At 40.3% G+C, this 24,422-nt stretch overlaps 1 protein-coding gene across 1 annotated transcript in view; it reads right to left on the reverse strand.

Moving 5' to 3' along the window:
- Positions 1–2,804: 2,804 nt before the first annotated feature.
- Positions 2,805–24,422, reverse strand: part of Syap1 (synapse associated protein 1) — a 27,042-nt gene continuing 5,424 nt past the window's right edge. The window contains exons 2-9 of the mRNA XM_055615738.1: positions 23,248–23,366; positions 22,610–22,676; positions 19,705–19,778; positions 16,373–16,512; positions 8,022–8,170; positions 6,400–6,458; positions 5,077–5,224; positions 2,805–3,980 (exon numbers count right to left, since the gene is read on the reverse strand). Of these exons, the coding sequence (XP_055471713.1) occupies positions 3,853–3,980; positions 5,077–5,224; positions 6,400–6,458; positions 8,022–8,170; positions 16,373–16,512; positions 19,705–19,778; positions 22,610–22,676; positions 23,248–23,366 (884 nt within the window). The 3' untranslated portion in view covers positions 2,805–3,852. The remainder of the gene's footprint in view (positions 3,981–5,076; positions 5,225–6,399; positions 6,459–8,021; positions 8,171–16,372; positions 16,513–19,704; positions 19,779–22,609; positions 22,677–23,247; positions 23,367–24,422) is intronic.

A 24,422-nucleotide genomic window follows, 5' to 3' on the forward strand; every position in this document is an offset into this window, starting at 1 on the left:
ACAAAGTGAATGAACTATAATTAATGAAATTAAAAATAATTAAAAAAAAACAATTGTCAGGGGTTGGGGATTTAGCTCAGTGGTAGAGCACTTCTAGGCCTTGGGTTCAGTCCTTAGCTCTGGGGGTGGGGGGAAGACAAAGACAAACAAAACAACAAAAACAAAAATCCTCAGGTTCTGGTGAGATGTGAGATGGCTCACTAAGATAGAAGTGCAGTTTGATCCCTGGGACCCACATAAAGGTAAAAGGACAGAACTAAGTCCTGAAAGTTATTCTCTGATATCCATACTCGTAGCATGGCACTCACATACGTACAGTAATAAAAAACAAAAAACAAAAAACCTCCAGAGCCTCTCACATGCTAGGCTAGAGATCTATCACTGAGTTATACCTCCAGGACAATAATATTTTTATCACAGAAAATCATCTGCTTACGGTGCCTCTTTAAACTCTGTACATGCAGATTTAATGGTTGCTGTGCCTCTTTTTTTTTTAAAACAATTTTTAAAAAGTTTCCTCATTTTTATTTATTTAAAATTTTTATTCTGTGTAATCATATTATCACCCCACTGTAATTTCTCCCAAATATACTATCCTTTCCCTTTGTACCCATATTTAAATTTTTTTTATTTATTAAAATTCATTCACTCTGTATCCCAGCTGTGGCCCACCTCTCACCTTCCCAATCCCACCCTTCCCTCCCTTTTCTCCTCCCATGGCCCTCCCACAGTCCACTGATAGGGGAGGTCCTCCTCCCCTTCTATCTGATCCTAGCCTATTAAGGTCTCTTCAGGACTGTCTGAATTGTCTTTCTCTGTGGCCTGGCAAAGCTGGACCGCTATCAGGGGAAGGTGATCAAAGAGCCAGCCACTGAATTCATGTCAGAGACAGTCCCCGTTCCCATTACTAGGGAACCCACTTGGTCACTGAGCTGCCATGGGCTACATCTATGCAGGGCTTCTAGGTTATCTCCATGAATAGTCCTTGGTTGGCGTATGAGTCTCAGAAAAGACCCCTGGGTCCATATTTTTTTGGTTCTATTGATCTCCATGTAGAGCTCCTGTCCCCTCCAGGCCTTTCTATCTCTCCTTTCTTTCATAAGATTCCCTGCACTCTGCCCAAAGTTTGGCTATGAGTCTCAGCATCTGTTTCAATACCCTGCTGGTATACACTCACTTATAAGTGGATATTAGACACATAAAATAGGATATACATATTAAAATCTTTTTGATTTTTTGAGACAGGGTTTCTCTTGTAGACCAGGGTGGCCTTGAACTCATAGAGATCCACCTGCCTCTGCCTCCCTGAGTGCTAGGATTAAAGGTGTGAGCCACCACGACCCAGCTGGTTGTTTTGACTATTAAGGTGGGCTTTCCTAGGTTAACTTTATTATTGGGTCAGTAAATATATATATATAAAATATTGATTTTTACAGAGAACTCAAGTTGAGCTTTCAGCACCTATATCAGACATCTTACCAGTATTTGTAACTCTAGCTCCAGGCAATCTGATGTCCTTTTCCAGTGTCTGTGAGTACCTGTACTCATATGCATATATACAGACAAATTGTGTGTGTGTGTGTGTGTGTGTGTGTGTGTGTGCCTGCCTGTATGAGTAGGGGCATGTACACCATGGAGAGAATGTAGCGGTCAGAGGAACAACTTTTGTGAGTTGGTTTGTTCTTTCCACCATGGGTTCTGGTGATGGACTCAGGCTTACATGCAAGTGCCTTTATCCAATGACCCAATTCACCTGCTTAAGTTCAACTTCTTAAAAGTTAACTAAGATTTCCCACTTCATAAGGGAATTTCTATTTGTTTCTGTTTTGAATTTCTTGAGTTAGGGTTTCATGTAGCCCAGGCTGGCCTTGAATTTACTATGAAGTTATGGTTATCCCAAACCTGATTTTTCTGCTTCTGCCTTTCAAGTACTGAAGCACAGCCATGTACCACCATGCCTAGGTTTTTTTTTTTTCCTTCTCTCTGAAACCTTTGCTTTTTTGTGTGTTTATTCATCGGTATAAATTTTAGTGCAAGCTAGGTATAGTGCTATTCATTTCCTCCTGTCACTTGTGAGGCAAAAGCAAGTAGATTTCTGTGGGTCCAAGGCCAGCGTGATCTCCATAGTGAATTCAAGGATAGCTAGAGAGCTACATAATAAGACCCTGTCTCAAGTGTGTGTATATATGTATTAAAAACCAGGCATTATTATACCTGTTTACATCTAGGATTTTTAGCTCTTAAAATCATTTTAACATTTTTATTTATTTATGTATTGAGTGTTCTATCTGCACATACACCTGCACGCCAGAAGAGGACATCAGATTCCAGTAAAGAGGTTGTTGAGCCACCATGTGGTTGCTGGGAATTGAACTCAGGACCTCTGGAAGAGCGGACATTGCTCTTAACAGCTGAGCCATCTCTCCTGCTCCTTTTTTTTTTCTATCAAATTAACAAAATATCACTTAGAGGCAGAAGCAGAGGCAGGAAGGATCACTTTAAGTTTGAGGCCCAGCCTGATCTACACAGTGAATTCCGGGCCAGCTAGAACTACAGGAGACCCTGTCTCCAAACCACACACAAATGAGCACTTTTTACATTAGTAGGGCAGTTTCTGACATTTTAAGTGGAAATTCTTTCCTATTGGGTCACTGGCCTCATGGAAGATACAAGTTTATTGCTAAAATGAAGTGACATGAAGTGAAGCAGTCTGGTTCATTTTACCAGTGCATATCTTAAATGATGAACATGAAAGTAATGTTTGAACCCATTCCCAGATCTGTCACTGACCACCTATGCCAGAGGACCATAGACTAGTTTTTATTGGTACAAGAATATCATTATGTACAATTTTCTTATAAAGAAACATCTTGTTTTATTCCCCTTATGAAATAAAGGCGCTGTGAAAATATGAAAGTTTTCTAACATTAAAACACCTTGGTCTTTTAAAATGATCTTATTCTATAAACGGATGCCTGCTGGCATAGCAGAATACATAAAGAATGAACTAGAAAGTTCTAGAAGTTGTACTCCAAGGAAGATCATTCTATTAATTTAATTAATAGAATTTAATTAAGACATTTATACATAGTGACCATTACCTTGAGAACAAGGCTTCTTAATAGCTATTAATACAAAAGGGACTGAAGGCCCATGTTCCTACAAAAAAACACGATGTTGAATTTGTGGTAGACTTAACAAAACAGAATGAAAAGGCTCTAGGGAAAAGTAAAACTTTAAAGAAATCTATTTTGTATTTTTTTTTTTTTTGGTTGATATAATGGAGGGCGTTGTGAATGACAGGCAAGGGCCCACCACATCTCAAGACTTGCACAGTGTTTTTTAACATCAAATTTGGTGATGTTTATATCATTCAAATGAACCTAGTTATCTCAGCTTTTGGCTTTCAGACAGAATTTTAGAAAATATCTGAGAAGATAGTTTTGAAAGTGCTTTCTTTTGAGCTCTTTGGTATAATTTGGTCATTCTGATAGTAATTAAGCCATTAAGTACTTTAACCCATGTATCAACAAAAAGGAAAGGAATATATAGAAAACCTTGACTAAAGAATAAATTACGTTGCCAACCTTGTGGGAAACAAACCAGTATTTTACCTGTGTTTTTGTGGCATACATAGCTCTGCTGCCTATAAGAACATTGGTGACTTGCATTTATATGAAAATGACATACAATATCCCGTTACTTTTTGATTACTACAATAGCTGCTCTACATACTTTCTTTTTAAGAGGCAAGTTTTAGCTAATTTCAAATTTCATAAAGCTACACAGTGCCTTCATGAGTCAGCGAGCATCGGATTTTAATGCGATGTTAAGAAATGGTTTGGGAGACGGCTAATTCTCCTCCTGAAGTATCTTTTCAATTTCTTTATCCCAGTTTTCGTCTCGCTTCTCGGACTCTGCTACCACTTCATATTCCTGAAGTTCCTGTTGTAGCTCCTTCTCCCAATCAGCAGAATCTTCTATAGGTAACAAAGAGAGAGGCAAAGAAAGTTGTTTTTTGAACTCATAATACTTATAGTAACAATTCATTCGACTGTAATACTTGACAAAAGGCCTAGCTGTTTTTTGTTTATTTGTTTTGTTCCTAAGAATCCAACCCAGTTCATCAGGCTTGACAGTGAGCTTGGTTACCTGCTGAGCCATCTCTCTAGGTATGCCAGGCTGGCCTCCAACTCCCTATTGGCTGAGGATGACCCTGAACTTCTGATCCTCCTGCTTCTACCACTTGAGTGTTGGGATTACAGTTGTGACCACCATGCCCAGTTTTAGCACATGCCTGATACTGACCCCAGTATGTAGAAGATATGACAGATACTGTAGAGTGTTAGAAAAAGGAGAGTGAAAAAACAAAACATGGCATTTTAAAAAGGGAAGGTTAGGCAGCATGGTGGGATACATAAAATCCCAGGTAGAGAGGCAGGAGGTCAAGGCCAGCAGACTATACAGTGGGATTGAAACCACCCTAGACTACACGAGAACCTGTTTCAAACAACAAAAAAGCTAGGGATGTGAGTGAGGTGTAGCAAACCTGCAAAGCCCTGGGTTCAATCCCCATTACTGTGTAAAAAAATACAGCTAGAATTCATTTTTAGTTTGATTGCTTTTAGTGGGATTGTTTTTGAAACTGGATATTACTATACTGCTCTCGCTGGCCTGGAACTCACTATGTAACTCAAAATGGCTTCAAATTCATGTCAACTTTTCTGCCTTACCCTTCCTAAGTGCTGGGATTAGAGGAGTATACACTACCATGACTAATTTGTTGACTGGCTTTATTATTTTTCTGAGACAGGATTTCATGTGGCTAAGACTGGCCTTAAACATCTGCTCTTTCTGTCTCTACCTCCTGAATTCTGGGATTACAAGTGTATGCCGCCATGTATGGTTATGTGGTTCTGGGGAATGAACTCAGGGCATCATGCAGGCTAGATAAGCACTCTACCAACTGAGCTACATTCCCAGCCTCTGTCCACTGGCTTTAAAATGAAATTTGTATTCAACCAACTTTGGAATTAGGAATAAAGGACAAAGCTAGCATGTGTGCATGTGTATTACCTTCTAGTGCAGTTGTTTCCTCTTGGTTCTTATCAAGTACAAGTTGCTCCATTTCCTTTTTTAAATCCTCCTGGCTTAAGTTGCAGGCATCAAAGGCATCGCTTACAAACTCAGAAACTCCTGGGCTGGTAGAGATTTCTTCCTCATCCTGAAATGCAACCAAAATGCTCTTGAAATGGCTTCTAAGTGACACCTAGGCACTAGTATGTTGGTTAATAGTTGTCTCATAATTTAACTCAGTCTCATTTTTTTATTCTTCTCTGTTAGCAGTAAGACAATGCTCTCCAACCTTCTAACTGGCAGTTGCTTGGTAACAGAATGAGTTACCACCTGAGGCTATTATTCTCCCTCACTGTTTAGATCTTTCAAATCATTCTCTCTGATTCCTGATGAGCACATCTAGGAGTATTTATGCCAGGAATTCACCTAAGCTCTCAGCTATTATTCAACTACTGGACTCCTCATCTTGCAGACATATGACCAACACCCTTATGCTGTTTTAAATGGTATCAGAGATAGTTAACCCAGTGACTTCATTTTCACACATATAATGTAAATGTAATGTATAATGTAAAACTGTATTACCTCTTAATTTTTTAAAATTTTAATTTTTTTATTTATTACAATTTATTCACTTGTATCCCATCTGAGAGACCCCTCCCTCCCTCTTCTCGTCCCCTGCCCCTCCCACAGTCCACTGATAGAGGAGGTCCTCTGCTCCTTCCCTCTGACCCTAGCCTATAAGGTCTCATCAGGACTGTCTGCGTTGTCTTCCTCTGTGGCCTGGTAAGGCTAACTCTCCTCAGGGGGAGTTGATCAATGAACCAGCCACTAAGTTCATGTCAGAGACAGCCCCTGTTCCCCTTACTAGGGAATCCACTTGGACACTGAGATGCCATGGGCTACATCTATGCAGGGGTTCTAGGTTATTTCTATGAATGGTCCTTGCAATTAAAAACAAGGAAATCATGAAATTTGCAGGCAAATGGTGGGAACTAGAAAAGATCATCCTGAGTGAGGTATCCCAGAAGCAGAAAGACACACATGGTATACACTCACTTATAAGTGGATATTAGACATATAATATTGGATAATCATACTAAAATCTGTACACCTAAAGAAGCTAAGCAAGAAGGAGTTGCCCTGGGTAAGATGCTCAATCCTCACTCAGAAAGGCAAACAGGATGGACATTGGAAGAGGGAGAAGACAGGGAACAGGACAGGAGCCTACCACAGAGGACCTCTGAAAGACTCTACCCAGCAGGGTATCAAAGCAGATGCTGCGACTCAGCCAAAGTTTGGGCAGAGTGCAGGAAATCTTACCTCTTGGTCTTTAAGCTGAGATTTGATTACAACAGGTGGTGTTTTGGGTCGCACTGCTTCTATAAAATGAGAATAAAGAAACAATAATTGCTTGATTTACTTCTAAATACTTATCATAAGAACAGCTAAAATATGCACAGATATTATGTAGCCCCGACTACCCTGGAACTCAGAGATCCACGTGCCTCTGCCTCCCAAGTGCTGGGATTGAATATGTACACCACCATGCCTGGCAGGATTGTCTTTTTAAAACTGTAACCACATTCACTGTCCCTTATATGGAAGTTCTATTAGGAAATCATCTTTGGACTTCAAAACTGGTTCTGTTCTTTCTTTTAGAATACTAAGAATGAAGCTGTTTATCAAGCTTCCCTGTTATCAACGTGGTTAGAAAGCACAAAGGGAAACACAATGCCCCATTCTCAGCATTCTTCTGGTTAATTTAGTGTTGGAGTTACAGGCAATTGTGAGCTGCCTAATGTGGATTTGGGGGACTGAACTTGAGTCCTCTTTGAGAGCAACACTCACTCATAACTACTTTTTATTGTACTAACCATGCTAACAGTCTTTACTGAATACTTTTCTTTGGAAAAAATGGCTTTCTTCTTTTCTTTTTTGGTAGTGCTGGGAATGAAACATATCTGCACATATGCTAGGTAAGTGCTCTATCACTGAGCTAGCACCGTCTAGCATTTGTAAAGCCCTGGGATCCATTCTCAGTGCTACGAAATAAATAAAATATTATAAAATATGTATTTTATTTATTGTTTGTTTAGTTTTTTGAGACAGGATCTTACTATATATCCCAAGCTGGCCTTTAATTCTCTATGTAGACCAAGATGGCCTGTGATTCACACAGATCTGATTACCTCTGCCTCCAGGGTGCTGGGATTAAAGGTGTGTGCCAGCACATCCAGCTTTATTTTTATTTATATGTCTGAGAACCCACGGAGGTCAGAAGAGGTTGTCAGATCCCCTGCAACTGGAAGTCCATGGGACTGTCAGCCATCTATGTGATTACTGGGAATTGAACCTGGGTTCTCTGGAAGAGCAAGAAGTGCGACTGAACTGCAGAGTCATCTATATGATAGTCTAGGATACTGTATTAATTACTATCATAGTTCATCAAATAGCTGCTGATATTATAAAACTTGTTCCTTAGCAGCAGGGTCATGTCACTGGAGGAAAGTGCCATGTGTTTAGTAGCTTAGCTCAGGGATGGATACTTGAAATTGGACTGGAATAAGTGCTACTGGACTCTTCACATCTCACGTGTTAGGGTTACAGGCATGCACAACCATGGCCAGGTGTTTCTCAGATTTCTATTCGTCCTGATTTCCTTGGACCTGTGGTTGTAGAACCCCTTTTAAGAGTAATAAAAAGAAAAAAAAAAAACAGCAAGAATGAGATAGCAAAGAAAAGAACACCTGGGGAAGACCCATATAAACTGGGTCTGAAAGTGCAACAGAAAAATTCCTTTGCAAAGAAAATAATTTTTCTGTACAGAGATGTCAATATTTTTGATGCATACAAGATGACAAGCTCATTAGCACCTCTAAAGTCAGGAATATTTTTACATCAATTCTTTTCTTCCAGAATGATCTCTTCTCCCCAGAACATACCTGCCAGAGGCAAATCATCATCTCTGCTGCTGCTTTTCTCGTCATTTCCAGATGCCTGCTGCTGGGCAGCCAGTGCGGTGAGTTGGGCTGACTGTTTAATCAGGGAGATTCGGTAGAAGTAGTTTCTCCAGAATGTTTCTTCTTTCACACTTTGATAGAAAATGACACATATGAGAATGCGAGGGTCACAGGTCCACATATTAGTACAGCAGAGCCTAGAACAGATCATCTATTTATTTGGCTTTGGGGGTGGTACTTAGGGTTTCATGCATGCCAGGCAAGCTAGTATTCAACTACCAAGCTAAAGCTCCAGCTCCTGAGTGTTTTCCATTCCTTGTGAGGGCTAAAGAAAATGATCATTTGTTTTCTAAGTAAAAGTTAAATGACAGGATAAACCAAACTATATTCTCTACAACAGCAAAAGATGAGCTATGGAAGGCCAAAAGATGGTATCAGATTCCATGGAAGTGGAGTTACAGACTGCTGAGAGCCACCATGTGGATGTTGGGAATTGAACCTGGGTCCTCTGGAAGAGCAGCCAGTGTTCTTGACTGCTAAGCCATTTATCCAGTCCCTTTTAAAAAAAATTACACTTATTGTGTGTGTGTATGAGCATGCATGCAAAGTCCATAGGACAACTTTCAGGAGTTGGCTCTCTTGCCATGTGTGGCTTGAACTCATGTGATAAGGCTTGGCAGCAAGTGCCTTTACCTGCTAATCTATCTTGGTGGCCTCATATTTATTAGTATTTTATTATACATATTTGGTTCTTGGCAGAAAGAAACAAAGCATTCATGTGTGGCAGTGTGACTAACCAGGGAGACTCAGAGCCAGCACACTGTGGGTCTTTTACTGTTTTCTGAAGGAGTAAATGCTTTTAGGCAGTGGGAAAAAATTGTGGATATTGTCCTTTTTTTGTTTTGTTTTTTCCAGAAAGGCTGTCCAGGACTCACTTTGTAGACCAGGATGGTCTTGAACCTGAGATCCGCCTGCTTCTGCCTCCCAGTGCTGGGATTGAATGAGTACGCCACTATGTCTAGCAATAATGTTTCTTTTTGTTTTCTGCTTTTCATGTGTTTGTGTGTATGTATACATGTTTGAATGTGTGTGAGCATATGTATACATGTGCATGTGGAGGCTCAATGCTGAATATTAGGATCCATCCTCAACTGCTCTTCCACTTCATTATGTATTGCCATAGGATCTCTCAATCAAACCCTGAGCTCACTGATATAGCCAGTTTAGATAGGGTTAGTCCAGCTGCTCAGCTGGCTCCAGGATCTCCTGTATCCTCTTTCTAAGGCTGGCTCACACCTACCTGGTATCTACACGGGTTCTGAGCATTTAGTCCTCATGCTTGTAGGCAAGTGCTTTAACTGATGAGCCGTCACCCCAGCCCTTGTTTGTTTTTAAAGACTGAGTCCCATTTATCACAGACTGGCCTCAAAATCACTATGCAGCTAAGGTAGGCCTTGACCAGCTGATCCTCCTGCCTCACCCAAGTGTTGGGATTACAGGCATTCGTTACCACACCTGGCTTGACGTTATTCTTCAGGAAATATATCAGCAGGCAGCTTATTAAAATAGCTAGCAACTAGCAGAAACAGAATCAGAGATGGTTATAAAGGCTTTGCGTGTGAGGCAGAATTGGTTATAGAATCCAGAGCCTTGTGCAAACTAGGCAAGCACTCTACTACAAATTATACCTACAACCATCTGTGAGATGGCTGATAAAGAATGAAGTCCTTTCTATTTAACCTGAGAACTCATAGTGATCCTCAAACTTGGTTGCATATTGGATTTGTTTGGCATGAGGCGTTGGTGCTCAAGTGGTGTTTGGTGAGTACACAAAACAGATGGCCCAGAAGGATAATAAGAACCAAGTGGAAAGAGAATGGTGTCTGAGTGAGAGAGGGGTCAGAAACTTAGTCAGAGCTTAATTACATGCAGCAAATTGAAAAAAAAAAAAGTAAAAATATTAAAGGTCACAGAACCTCACTGGCAGAGCAGGGAGTTCCAAACATTAGAAAATGAGAGTGATCACCTAGGATACCTTCCTAGGTATCCCTTTGGATAGTTTTCATTCCAGAGACACAGCTGAGCATGTGCACACCCCTTAGCTGCATCATCTGCTGGCGAGAAGTGACACCCCAGTGGTGTTCAGTTCTTGCTTTCTCCATGTCATTTTCTAAAACCCATTATTATGTTTAATCGATCCTAATAAGGAATAATATAAAATTTATTTTCCACTAAGAGGTTTCAGCACTTTCTGAATAAATGCTGGGTGCCAGGGTTAGAGGAAGATAAAATTAAAATGAGCTTGGAGCTTGGTGTGGTGGCACATACCTTTAATCCCAGCATTCAGGAAGCAGAGGAAGGTGGATCTCTGAATGTGAGGCTAGCCTCATCTACATACTGAGTTTCAGGACAGCCAGGGCTACATATTGTAATCCTGTTTCAAACAGAGCTACCTTCAAAGGCTACAGATGTGAGTTTCACTGAGCCCCTACCTGTCAATGGGATGACATCAAAATAGCATCAAAATAACAGATTAGAACCCACTGTATCAAATGCATGAGACTAAATGGATATAAATGCAAATATATGAAAAAATTGATGAGGAGAATGAAATTTCAAAGTTCATAAGGGGCCAGTAAGATGGTTCCGTGAGTAAACACACTTACTGATGAGCCTAATGACCTGAGTTTGATCCCTGCTCTCCATATGTTGGAAGGAGAGAACTGACTTCCACAAGTTGTCCTCTGACTTCTCAAATAATATATTTTTATTAAGTCTTTAATGCTGATACATAGCTTAATTGGTAGAGCATTTGCCTAATATGCACAAAGTCCTGGGTTTGATCCCCTACGCATGGTGGGGCATGGCTGTAATCACACCATTCAAGAGATAGAGGCAGGCAGGAGGATCAGAAGTAAAAGGTCATCCTCAACTACACAGCCAGGTCTAGGCAGGATAGCGGCATGAGACCTTATTTCAAAACACACATGCACACATGTGCACACACATACAAACACATGCGTAAGTAAGTGGGTATACTTACCCACACATCCACACATAATCCCTTGGAGCTGGAGCTGCATGCAGTTGTAAGCCACACATGCATTGACTAGAAACCAAATCTGGGTTCTTTGCAAGAGCACCAAGTGCTCTTAACCTCTGAGTCATATTTCTAGCCCTTTGTTTGTTTATTAAAACAAGGTTTTGATGTGTATCCAAAGGCTGGCTTTGACCTCACTATGTAGCCCACAGTAATGTTCTTCCCCAGTGCTGAGATTCGATGTGCATACGTATGCTCAGCTCTAATTATTATCATTATATTATTTGAAACATGGTCTTGAAATGTAGCCCAAGCTAACCTTGAATTTGCTATTCTGTCTCTCCTTCTTGAGTGTTGGGATTATAGGCCTTGCCATCATGCCTGACACTAATTACTTTCAAAGAGGAAATCTGTAATTTTATAGTTAAGTGCCTGCCAGATACCACCTTCCAGTGAACTAAGTGTGAACTGTGCCAGAACAAATGGCAGTGTGCCTCATACAAGGTGCAAAGGATGGAAAGAGACTGATGAGACACAAGAACTAAATGTAATCTGTGACATTTACTGGAATCTTTGTGAAGTTAATTGCATTCTTTTGCTAAAAAGAACATTAAAACATTAGAACAAATAAAACTTTAAAACAGGGCCTCAGCTGGGCATAGTGGCGCACACTCTCTGGGAGTCAAGAGGCAGGTGGATCTCTGTGAGTTCAAGGCCAGCCTGGTCTACAAAAGAGAGTCTGGACAGCCAAGACTACACAGAGAAACCCTGTCTCAAAAAACCAAAAAAACAAAACAAAAACAAAAAAACAACCAAAAACCCCACAACTAAAGGGTCTGTATTACAATTCAAATCTTTCAAACTTTTCATTGTTTCAAAATAATGATTTAAAAATTGATGACTGTTCTCTCAAATTATAATCTCTAGTTTGGAAGACAAACATAAACCAAACCAGAAAGGGTGCATATCTGGGGATGGAGCTCAGCTGGTAGAGTGCTTGTTTAGCCTGGCATGTACAAAGCTTGGATTCTAACCCCAGCATCATATAAACAGGGTATGGTGGCCAAAGTCTATAATCCCAGAACTTCAGGGCAGGAGAAGGAGAATCAGAATTTCAAGGTCACCTTACATTATATATAGCATTCCAGACCAGTGTCAAATATGTGAGCCCTTACTGCCAACCATCCACACAAACCCCAAACAACTACAACTACAAAACTTCAAAGATACAAAACTTCAAAGAAACAACAAGAAAGAGAAATATAAAAGCAAAGGACATCCCTCCCCTTAACATAAAAACCAAACCAAACCAAACCATTATGAACAAATACAGAGCTTCTATAGACTTTTCTTCTCTGAGTGTCACACTGATCATCTGGGATACTCTTTCTGAACAGAGGCAGTCACTTCATTTAGAAAATGAAGCACTGGTCCCATATTTCAAAATGTACATTAGTATGTGAGCACTTCCGTATGGTAGCCTGAACCTAGCAAATGCCCTGCTGCTGTATCACAGACAAACACAGAGGTCCTCTGATAGCAGGAGAGAAACCAACAGTCTTTTCCAGGCTCAGGCTGACATTTGTCCAGTGTTTATCACAGGCTCCTAATGCCTCAGATCCACCACAAAAGCAGAAATAAGAGTCGTGTTTGGGAGCAATAGCTGTGCCCAGTAGGCTCTTTATCATAGGATCTTTTTGAACCTTTAAAATGTCATCTGGAGTGAGTCTTTCCCAGAGGCTGATGCAGAAGTTTTCTGCAATTGCCTGCTTCTCTTACATCAAGAGGGAGGGAGTCTGGCAAAGAAAGCAGTCCAAATGGTTGTTTTGTTCATAAAAAGAGCAAACAGAACCTGTGAGTCATCACAGAGACATTAGTACACCCAAGGTTAGTTCATGTGAGATGATTTCACAGAGCTCAGAATTAAAAGTGGCCTTGAAGATACATAGGCAGCCCACTTCCTCACAACTTCAATGTTTTCCATTCAAGACAGAGTTTCATTTAGCCTGTAACACAAGCTTTATCTGGAACTTACTATAAAGCCTAGATTGGCCTCAAACTGGTAGCAGTCTTCTTTCTTAGCATCTTAAACATTCAGCTGCAACTTCATTTTTGCCTGGCTCTAATGTTACAGCTTAAGACCCTGGGACTTAGAAGGTAAACATGCCCAGTTAGTCTCCCAACTCTCATAGTTTCCTTCTACCATGTAACACCAAGGACTTAAGTCTTCAATCTTGGCAGCAATTGCCTTTACCCACTGAACCATCTTATAAGCTCAAGCTAGATTTTTAAAAATTATGTTATGTGTATGAGTATTTTGCCTACATGTATGTTTTTGCAGCATTTGTATGCCTATGAACACAAAGAGGCCAGAAGAGGGCATCAGATTCCCCAGAGTTAAAGTCACCATGTGGGTACTGGGAATCAAAATTGGGTCCCCTGGAAAAGCAGCCAGTGCTCTTAACCACTGAGTCATCTCTCCAGTCCCTCAGCTAGACTTTTTAATATAAGGTCTCAATATCATAATATATATACATATATACATATTCCCAGGCTGGCCTCCAACTCTCTATCCCCAGCCTCCTGAGTACTGGGATGATAGGGGCACCACCATGACCAATTAAAAATTATGACCATCTGTAAGGGCAGAGTACTTGTCTCACTCATCCCTGAATCCTTTAAAACAGTAAAAATAAAATAAAAAAAAAAGTCAATTCCTAGGGCTTTGTGAGCATATGCAGTAGTGGAATAGATGGCGTATTTCTTTATATCATTAACTAAAAATAGACCTTTTAGCCACACAGTGTAAAGATGAAATTTGTATAATGTGATTTTAGCTATATAATACTGGTTCCAGGGTAAGTTTGAAGCCAGCCTGGTATATAGGAAAACAGATCTCAAAAGAAAGACTGGTTGTGATGACTCATGCCTCCAGTCCCAGCACCTAGCACATAGGAGGCAGAAGCACAAGGACTCCTGAAAGACTCGGGGCTAGCTAGCCTGATCAATAATAGTGAGTTTCAGGCCAGCCAGAGCAACTTGGTCTCTGTCTCTAGTGGTTATGTGCCTGTAAACCAAGCTCTTGGGAAGTTAGGGAGGAGGATCAGAGACACTCATGGTCATTTTCAACTATGTATGGTGTCTGAAGCCAATCTGGGTTACATGAAAGCCTTTCTTAAAAACAAAAACAAAAACACACCAAACAACAGTAAAAAGGAATTTACTACCAGTATGTTGATAGTTATGGATAAAAGTGTTTCACTATAGAGGAAAATACAAAGAAAAGGTTCTAATGTAACTGGCTTCCTGAGGCTAGAATAACTTTTCCCAAGTAGTATTCTCATATAGACAATAGACCTGAGGTTCCATGGGGTCCCAAGGACTAGGAAATATTTGTCAAAGCATTGTGGTCAGCTAAACATTGCATAATGACCATGAACTTAGGTATACTCCCTCTGAATACAACCCAGAAATCACAGAAGAATTGCACAAATAAATCTTACAGACACAGGAAATAGGAGAGGGCAGAACATTGGAAGCTGAAAAGTCAACAGGCAAACAAAAATGTATTGTGTGGAATTGTGTTACTAATGGGATGGGTGGTCAGCAAATGGCAGGCAAGCTAACTAGGCACGAGTTCAGACAGCTCTGGAACACAGGCCACACATGCCTGTGAAGAGTAGGGAGATGGCTCTACGCCTTGCCCTGTCCCTTCCTATATAGAGAGCCTAAGCAGTTTCCTATGTGGTACTTAGGATCTCCTGGTGCAGTTGAGACTGGGGCTGTGATGCCATACTGAAGCTGCAGGCACAACCTGTCCATGAATTGGTGTCAGGCCATCCTTGGTTGTCTTGGCTGCAGCTGGCCAAGAGGTTGAAGAGTCCTCTAGTAGGGAAGCTACCTAGTTACGGCTAGTTTAAGTTCTCTCCAGCCATAAAGTTCATCTGAACGTAAGGTGGCCAAGTACCCTTGATACAGTGCTATTACTGCAAAAGACAAGGGAGGGGAGGCCACAATGTAGAAGGCAGAGCTCTACACAGTTTCTGAGAAAAGTTCACAGAATGATATTTTGAGAGAACTATACATTTTACCCTCGGAGGAACAGCAAGATCTTGCAACCATGAAACAAGAATAAGAATATTCTAAAAAGGGTAGTCTCACAAACTGAGAAAGAATGCTAGCTTTATTTGTTTTGACTTTTTTTTTTTGATAGGGTCTTACTTTATAGCCCAGGCTATCCTCAAACTCTGATTCTCCTGCCTCAACTTCCTAAGTACTGGCATGATAAATGTGAGTCACCATGCCCTGAGTTTTGTTTAGAAACAGGGCCTCCCACTTGTGACCCAGGCTGCCTCTGCCTATGCCTCCCAAGTGCTAGGATTATAGTCCTGAGCCAAGCCCTGCTTGGAAAGCTGACTTGAAAAATATGAACAAAATAACAGCAATGACCATCATCATTATAATAAAAACTAGAACTGGTTGCTCAGGCCTGTAAACCCAGTAAATTGGGAGCCTGAAGCAGGAGGACTGAAAGTTCAAGTCCTGCTGAGGATACAAAATGACTTCAAGGCTCAGCTAGGCAACCTAGTAAGGCCCAGTGTTAAAATTAAAAGTCAAAAAGAGGTCTGGGGATGTATTCCAGTGTTAAAACAATTGCCTGGTGTGAGCCAGGTCCTAAATTCAATTTCCAGTGCTGCAAAGAAAACAACAAAAACTCTACAAGAGAGTCAGAGGGAGACAAAGCCGCAGGAATGCTGCAGAGGGGAAGGTCGCCCTCTGCTGGTAGGTATCACAGAATACTGCTTGCTCTGGAACATAAAGGGCAACTGGGATTTTAGAATAGGGAAGGGCCTTTCTTTGGTGGAATAAAAACCACAAGAAAGAGAACAGAACACAGCTGTGTAGAACATGAATACAAAACACTGGAGTTCGGGCAAAAGGTGAGGGACCTTTACAGACCTGATTTCATTTGGCTGTATTTGTAGTTTCTGAAGGAGACATGTTCTACCTTTTATATAACTGGGCAAAAGAGAACATCCTATCCTGACTTTCCTGCCAAGTCTGCCCTCCCTTTCCATTCTGGTCATGCAGCCAAGCTCACAGGACCTGGACGGTTGCAGGGCCTGTTTGGATGAACAGATAGTGTCGAGGGTGTTCTGGTCTCCATTCAGTGACTCTTCTCTAATGCTGTGTATATAACTAGAGCCCTTAGTTAAAGTGAAATCACTACAGTGGAACAGAAATGACCACTGCAGGAGTGAGCAGGGTCTCTTTGACTGGAAAGCATGCTTACAGTTTAGGAACAAGGGCAAATCTCATCTTGTTCAGGAGTTCATCTTCTTGGAGCATGACCAAGGCAACAGGGTACATCTGATCGAAGTCAAAGTTAAACTGAACTCCAGCTGGTGGGTCACGAAGGAAATTTCTCTTGTCCTGTGATAAGAAATGGAGGCAAAAACCGGCAAGGGGGGGTCACAAAATGTAATTAACAAGTCACAATATATCATGGATTTGATACAGTGAATTTTAACAGAGCCTTCAGTCATAAACTCCACTGAGCTGTCACTGACTTGCCCACTTAAAGAGATAGAACAATCTATCTTTTCATATTTTTTTCTAACTCTCACCTGGACAGAGGCTCGTAGGAGTTGACAGTTCACTTGGTTGAAATCACGTAGTCAAAAGGCATATAAACAGGGACTGGAGAGCTATTAAGAGCACTGGTTGCTCTTCCAGAGGTCCTGAGTTCAATTCCCAGAAACCACATGGTGGCTCACAACCATCTAAGATGAAATCTGGTGCCCTTTTCTGGTGTGTAGGTGTACATGCAGACAGGATATTGTATAATAAATAAATCTTTAAAAAAGCATATAAACATGTATTTTTTTTTATTATTGGCCACCTTTAGATATGTAAAAGCTTTTAAAAATAATCTAACTAAAGGCCAAAGTGTAATAGAAGAGACCTAAAATCCCACCACTTGGGAGTTAGAGGTCAGGGGGATCAGGACTTCAAAGTCAGTACTGACTATCTGTATAGAGGTTTGGAAGTCAGCCTGGACTACATGAGACCCAGCCTCAAAAAGACAAGAAACTGAGCTGATGAGATGGCTCAGTGAGGAAAGGTCTTTGCCACCATGCCTGATGACCTGAGTTTGATTCCCAGGATCCAGAGTGGAAGGAAGAAGATGGGGCTGGAGTGATGGCTCAGTGAAAACGAGCACTGGCTGCCCTTCCAGAGGACCTAGGTTCCATTAAAATCACCCACACGGCAGTTTACAATATCTGTAACTTCAGTTCTAGGGGATCACACAACTTTTCCCAGCTTCCTCAGATACTGCATGAAAGTGGTACAATGGACATACATGCAGGCAAACCACCCACACACATAAAATAAATAAACAAAACAGTGTTCAGGGAGGCAGAGGCAGGTGGATATCTATGAGTTCAAGGTCAGCTGGTCTACAAAGTGAGTCCAGGACAGCCAATGATGCTACATAGTGAAACCCTGTGTCGAAAAACAAAACAAAACAAAACCTGAAAATCAAGCAACAGAAAATAAAAACAGTACCACCACCATGACAACCCCACAAAACATTCAAGAAAAGCATGAACTTGAGAATACCAAAACCAAGTGCTGGGTACAGTATTAAGGCCTCAAATCCCTGTACTTGGAACGTAGGATTTAAGGCCAGCAAGCTCTGCTATAGAATCAGTCCAAGGCTCGTTTGTGCTACCTACTAAGTTTGGGAGAACATATTAACCTGTCTGAGATCAAACTCAATAAAGGAAAACAAAACAACAGAAAATCCTACTACTTAGAGGCAACTTCTGGCATTAACATTTACTTTTCAAAACCATTCTTTCTTTCTTTTTTTTAAAGTTTGTATGTGTATGGGCGTTTTGCCAACATCTATTTCTATGCATGACATGTATGCCTGGTGACTGCAGACGTCAGAAGAGGGTACCAGATCCTGAGACTGAAAATTATGGATGGTGGTAAGCAGACATATGGGTGCTAACAATCAGACCTGGGTCCTCTGAAAGAGCACCTAATGTTCTTAACCACTGAGCCAACACTCCAGTCCCAACTTTTTATTTTAAAGACAGTCTCCTATAGCAAAGGCTAGCTTTAAATTCTTTATTGGAGGATACCCTTGAATTCTTGGTCCTTCTCCCTCCACCTCCTGGGATTACAAACATAAAAGCTGACTTTCCTTTTGCTTTTCAAAAAAATTTATTTACTTATGTACTTTTTTTTATTGTAGGAGTGCTCTGTTCTGCATTTATACCTACATGCCAGAAGCAGGCATCAGATCCTTTTAGAGATGGTCATGAGCCACCGTGTGATTGTTGGGAATTGAACTCGGGACCTCTGGAAGAGCAGCAAGTGTTCTTTTTCTTTTTTTTTTTTTTTTTTTAATGTTTCATGAAGCCTGGTGTTGGTATCACATGCTTTTTTTTTTTTTAAAAAAGATTTATTTATTTTATGTATATGAGTGTTCTATCTGCATTTACATCTGTCAGAAGAAGGAATCAGTTCACATTATAGATGGTTGTGAGCTACGATGTGGTCGCTGGGAATTGAACTCATGACCTTTGGAAGAGCAGACAGTGGTCTTAACCACTGAGCCATCTCTCCAGCCCCTGACTTTCCTTTTTCTTTCAAAGTCATGAACAACTTTCTAGCTCTAATGCCTAAATCAAATGAGCACTAATTTACCATAACTTACTAAACCAGACCCATGTCTATAGTCATTTAAGTAGTTTCTAACCTGTTGAATTCTAAAAGTCAGCTATACTTGCATACATTTGTCTAAGGGATTAGACTCAGGTCACCAAGTTTTTTTTTTTTTTTTTTTTTTTTATCCACTGAGCCATCTTGCTGGGCCTTAAAATGGTATCTTTAGAACAAATTCCTAGAAGTAGAGTTTCTAGTCCATGAGTACAATTATTTCAATCAATATTTAGCAGGCTTTCCTGTGGAGGAGGTATAAGCCAAGAAAGACTCGGAGGTACAAGCCAAGAACGACTCATAAATTTTTGCTAGAAAAAACAAAACAAAACAAAACAGAACAGTAGAGGTGGGGTACAGGTGGTGTAGCTCAGTGATAATAGAGCATATGCATAAATTCACAAGACACAAGGCCTGAGTTTATTCTCTAGTTCTTCAATGGGGTCAGAGATAGGATAAAATGGAGCTTCCAGTGAGATAGTTCAGAGAGCCCTTGGACTCACATGGTAGGAGAGAACCAACTCCTTGCATGTTATACTGTGTTCTCCACATGTGCTGTGATGTGTGTGTAAAACATACAGAAAATAAGTAAATGTAATTTTTTTTAAACAGGGTTTTCTCTGTGTAGCCTTGGCTGTCCTCAACTCACTTTGTAGATCAGGTTGGCCTTGAACTCACAGATCTGCCTCCCAGAGAAAATTACCAGACAGCCAAGGCTACATAGAGAAACCCTGTTTTGAAAACAAAACAATAACAAGAAAAGAAAACAAAAAAAAAATCGAAATCAACAACAACAACAAAAGATTTAGCGAAAGGTTAACTCTTATGAACAGAGCTGTAACATGACAGGAGAAAAAGGTTACCTACAAGGGGTATTTACAGGATACTTACAGCTGATAAAGCCAAAATCTGCTGTTGAATTGCTTCTTCATCATGGCAGTCAACCCATGGAGGCACAGCTGATTCTACAGACGAGAAAACAAAAAGGTTATAGGCGGCTAGAGAGATAGTTCAGTGGTTAAGAGCACTTGCTGCTCTTGCAGATAATCTGGGCACCTACACGGCAGCTCACAACTGCCTACTAATTCCAGTTTCAGGGATCTGATACTCTCTTCTGGCTTCTTCGGGCACTACATGGTTACAATAGTTACACCATAACGTGTCATTTCAAAAAACAAGAAAAGTTTTTATAGGACCACTTAAGACAATAATTTACCAACGAGCTCCAAATATGGTTATTCATTGCAACACCTAAACTTTTAATTTGTAAGCTTTATGCACATATGCATTTGGTCAATAAATAATTTTCTTGAATGACAGTACAGAAGTCTGACAGCAATTTAATGAGATAATCAGTGGGTAAAGGTACTTAACCATTAAGACTAAAGAGGAGAATTCAATGCCTAGGACCCACATGGTGAAAGAATCCTTTGACCTTCACATGTGTAAAGTGGCACACATGTGTCTATACAGGCATACATATACACAAACAGTAGAGGAGAAACACACTATAGATCCCTGAACATGTTATTTTGAGAAGGACAAAATATCAAGACTATACAATCTGATTCTAAACATGAGGAAATATCAGATAAAGCTCAAATATACAAAAGTATATTAAGTGTGGAGCGGCCCAGCCTCAGTACTTGGAGGTGGATTCAGGAAGACCAGGAATTCAAGGACAACCTCAGCTACATAGCAAATATGAGGTCAGCCAGGATTGCCTAAAACCCTGTCTCAAAAACAGACAAAAAAAAAAAAAAAAAAAAAAGTTAGGACATTCCAGATTAAAAAACTGTAGGTGAAGTAACAGAATACAATATATCCTCAACTAGTTTTTAAACTTAACTACATTCTGGGGGGAAATATTATAAAGAACATTACTGGGTCAACTAGCAAAATTAGTGTTAGATTAATGTATTATATATGTCTCTGGGCATGGTAGTATATGCCTGTAATCCTGGCACTTGGGAAGCTGACGCAAATAACTGTTTCAAGTTCTAAAAAGCCTGGGCTAGAGTGAGACGTTATTAAACAAAAAGAAGCTGGGCATGGTGATCCATTTAGTCTTAGCACTTGGGCGGCAGGGGCAGGCATTTCTGTCAATTCAAGGCCATCCTGGACTACACAAGTTCCAGACCAGCCAAAGACACAAGTACAACCCTGTCTCAACAACAACAACAAAAATCTGGAGAGATGGCTCAGTGGGTTCAGTGATATATATAGGATATGCCCTATATATATATTTTATATACATATACATAATTAACAATAAAAATAAATAGAAAGGACTATTGAGATGGCTTAGCTGTTAAAAGTAGTTACTGCTAACCTGATGCCATGTCGATCCTTGGGACACACATGGTATAAGAATAGATCCCAGTCCTAGAAGTTGTCCTCTGCCATACAAAGGCCAGAAGTAAATAAAGGTAATGAAAATCAGAGAGAGGGAGAGGGAAGGAAAGGAAAGAGAGAATTGACAGGATCTTGAATAGTGAAACCAAAGCAAAAGACAATTTAGAGGCAATAAGCGATAGGGCTAGAACCAAATTGTTGAAGAACAGTTAGAAGCTGAATACTGACGATACCGAGATGACATGATTAAGAAGAGAATCCAGGACTCCACTCAAGCACCCATCTGCTTCTTATAGTAGACTATCTCCCTAACCACCAATACATGGCAGATCCAAAGGAATCTATTCTAAAGAGGCAGTTCCAGATTTGCCCCTCACATGATGAGGTAGTCTTTCTACCTGTACCTCTAAAATGCTAGGGGTTATAGGACTCAGGTAGGTTATCCTTTATTTTGGTTTTTAAAATATTTTAAATTAATTAATTAGCTTATTTTATGTATGAGTGCTCTATCTACATGCACATTTGCATGCCAGAAGAGGGCATCCTATTTCAGTATAGGTGGTTGTGAGCCATCATGTGGTTGCTGGGAATTAAACTCAGGACCTCTGGAAGAGCAGACAGAACTCTTAGCTGCTGAGCCATCTCTCCAGCCCCCTTTTATTTTTTGCTTTTATATTAGGTCCTGCTAATCTAACCATGGATGGTCCCAACTAATGGCAATCCTTTTGCCTTACCTTCTTGGGTACCAGGATCACAGGAGTGTACACCACAGGCCTGACTTGGCTTCAGTCTTTTTGTTTGTTTTTGAGACAGGGTCTCTCTATGTAGTCTTGGCTGTCTAGTAACTTGCTCTGTAGACTAGAATGGCATTGAACTCATAGAGATCTGCCTGCCTCTGCCTCTCAAGTGCTGGGATTAAAGGCGTGAACCACCACTGCCCAGCTAGGCTTTGGTCTTTTTGATTGACCCTCTTCTCTAACATGTTCAATAAAAGACTGAATTCTCTGTGTGTGTGTTACTTTTTCTTTTTTAGAGACAAGGACCTGGCTGTTCTAAAACTCATCATGTAGACCAGCTGGGAGTACAGCCTCACTCATAGCAAATCTTTTTTAGCTTCCCAAATGCTAGGATTACAGGTTGAGCCACTATACCTGGCTATACATATAACTTTTTTGGTGCTAAGACTCTAACCCAGAGCCTTGAAAATACTATGCACATGTTCTACCACTGGGCTCTACCCAAGTATTATACATTTTGTATTCTTAGAGACTTAGTTTAAGTCTAGCACATAGTAGATGCTCAATAAAACCTGGTAGGGATGCTGGGATTGCAGCTCAGTAGTAGTGCTTGTCTAGTATGTGCAATGACTTGCGCCTGATTTCCAGCATCACAAACTACACATAAACAGACACAGATAAATGCACTAAAACCTGTTTCATACCTGACTTTTTTGTATGCTGTTCCTCAACAAATTTTTTCTGTTCTTTTTGAAAATCGCCAATTATGCTCTGTTAAACAAAACACATGAAAAGTCAAATTACATTGAAAGTTAAGAATTACAATCAATATATACTGTGTACGTGTATGAAATAATCCAAGAATGAAGAAAAGATCTTTTTTTAAGAAAGATTTACTATATATATAGTGTTCTGCCTACATATACACCTGCTCTCCAGAAGAGGGCACCAGATCCCATCTTAGATGGTTGTTAGCCACCATGTGGTGCCAGGAATTGAACTCAAGAGAACCTTTGGAAGAGTAGCCAGTGTTCTTAACCTCTGAGCCATCACTCCAGCCTAAGAAAAGATATTCTCAAAAAAACATCTCATCAGGATAATATTATATTTTACTTGAGTTAAAGACTTACAGCCAGGTGTGGTGGCATATGCCTAAAATCTCGAGCATTCTGAGAGGCAGAGACAGGCAGATGTCTGATATTCAAGGTGAGCCTGGTCTATAAAGTGATTCCAGAATACTCAAGGCTACACAGAGGAACCCTATCTCGACAAAAACTAAAAAAGAGAGATGATTACTTACAATTTTCATATGTTCTTACTTTTACAAGTTATCTAAATGTACCTTATCAATGATGTCATCTATTTTTCCTTCTTCCACTGATTTCTTTATTGACTGAGCAGTTTCAGCAAAAGACTCAGTGATCTTCTTTGTGGCAGCACTGGCAACATTGAACAAATAGTCTGTAAAGGAAAAAAAATAGTCTGAGCTTCATCCAAGTACAGAGATTATCATGCTTTGGTGTCATTATCTACAGGGAGATCTTTTCAAAGACCCTGTGCATGCTTAGGTCCTTTGTATAATTAGGGCACAAAATAACCTATGACTATTCGCCCATAGAGTCCTGAGTATGTTAAATCATCTTTAATGGGATCCAATCTCAGATCCTCAAGACTGCATAAGTCTTAAACATTGAACCACCCCTTCAGCCCTCAGCCCTCACACTCTCATTATAAGTTATGAAAAATATTTAAAAACTGGCAGGTGGGCATGGTGGAACATGCCTTTCATCCAAGTATACAGGGTGACAGACACAGGTAGTCTATGTGAGTTTGAGGTCAGCCAGAGCTCTTACAGAAAGAAGCCAAGTCTCAAAAAAAAAAAAATCACAAAAAAGAACAAAACAACAGAAGCAGGAACCCCGGAAAAATGAAGCCAGACAATGTCGGCACAGGCTTTTAATGTCAGCACTTCAGAGACAAAAGCAAGCAGAGAGTATGCCTATTTTCCTTAACCATTTACCTCATAGTCTAACTTTCTGAACATAAGGACCTTTCTTACTTAAATCTGTTCTCTCTGCTCTTTGGAACTCTGAATCTGCTTGGCAGGCCTTTAAATCTATAAAGTTAGTGGGTGTGTAGTGGTGAACTATAAGAATCCCAAAAGGATGGAAATACAGGAAGTAGTGTTGGGTTCAAGGCCATCCTTGACCACATGAGTTTAAAGCCAGTCTTGACTACATACCACCACCTCAAGAAACAACAAAGTTAGTACACATTTTTGTTGCAATTCCCTTATGTTTACTTCTGCTTAGGGCCTACCTCCCCAAAATCTCATTCTTTGACAATTTAAGACTGACTATGGTTCTCCAAACTTTCCTACTACAGCAGGTGTTAATATTCTCAAGGACTATTATTTCTTCAATATCACTATAAACTTGGAAAGATTATGGGCTATGAAATCAGGTGGACATTTGGCTCAAATTCTACTTGTACTGCTCAGTATCAGTAAAAGGCTGG

This window comes from Psammomys obesus, unplaced genomic scaffold (genome assembly GCF_907164565.1).
Source record: "Psammomys obesus unplaced genomic scaffold, mPsaObe1.curated_primary_1811, whole genome shotgun sequence".
NCBI lineage: Eukaryota > Metazoa > Chordata > Mammalia > Rodentia > Muridae > Psammomys > Psammomys obesus.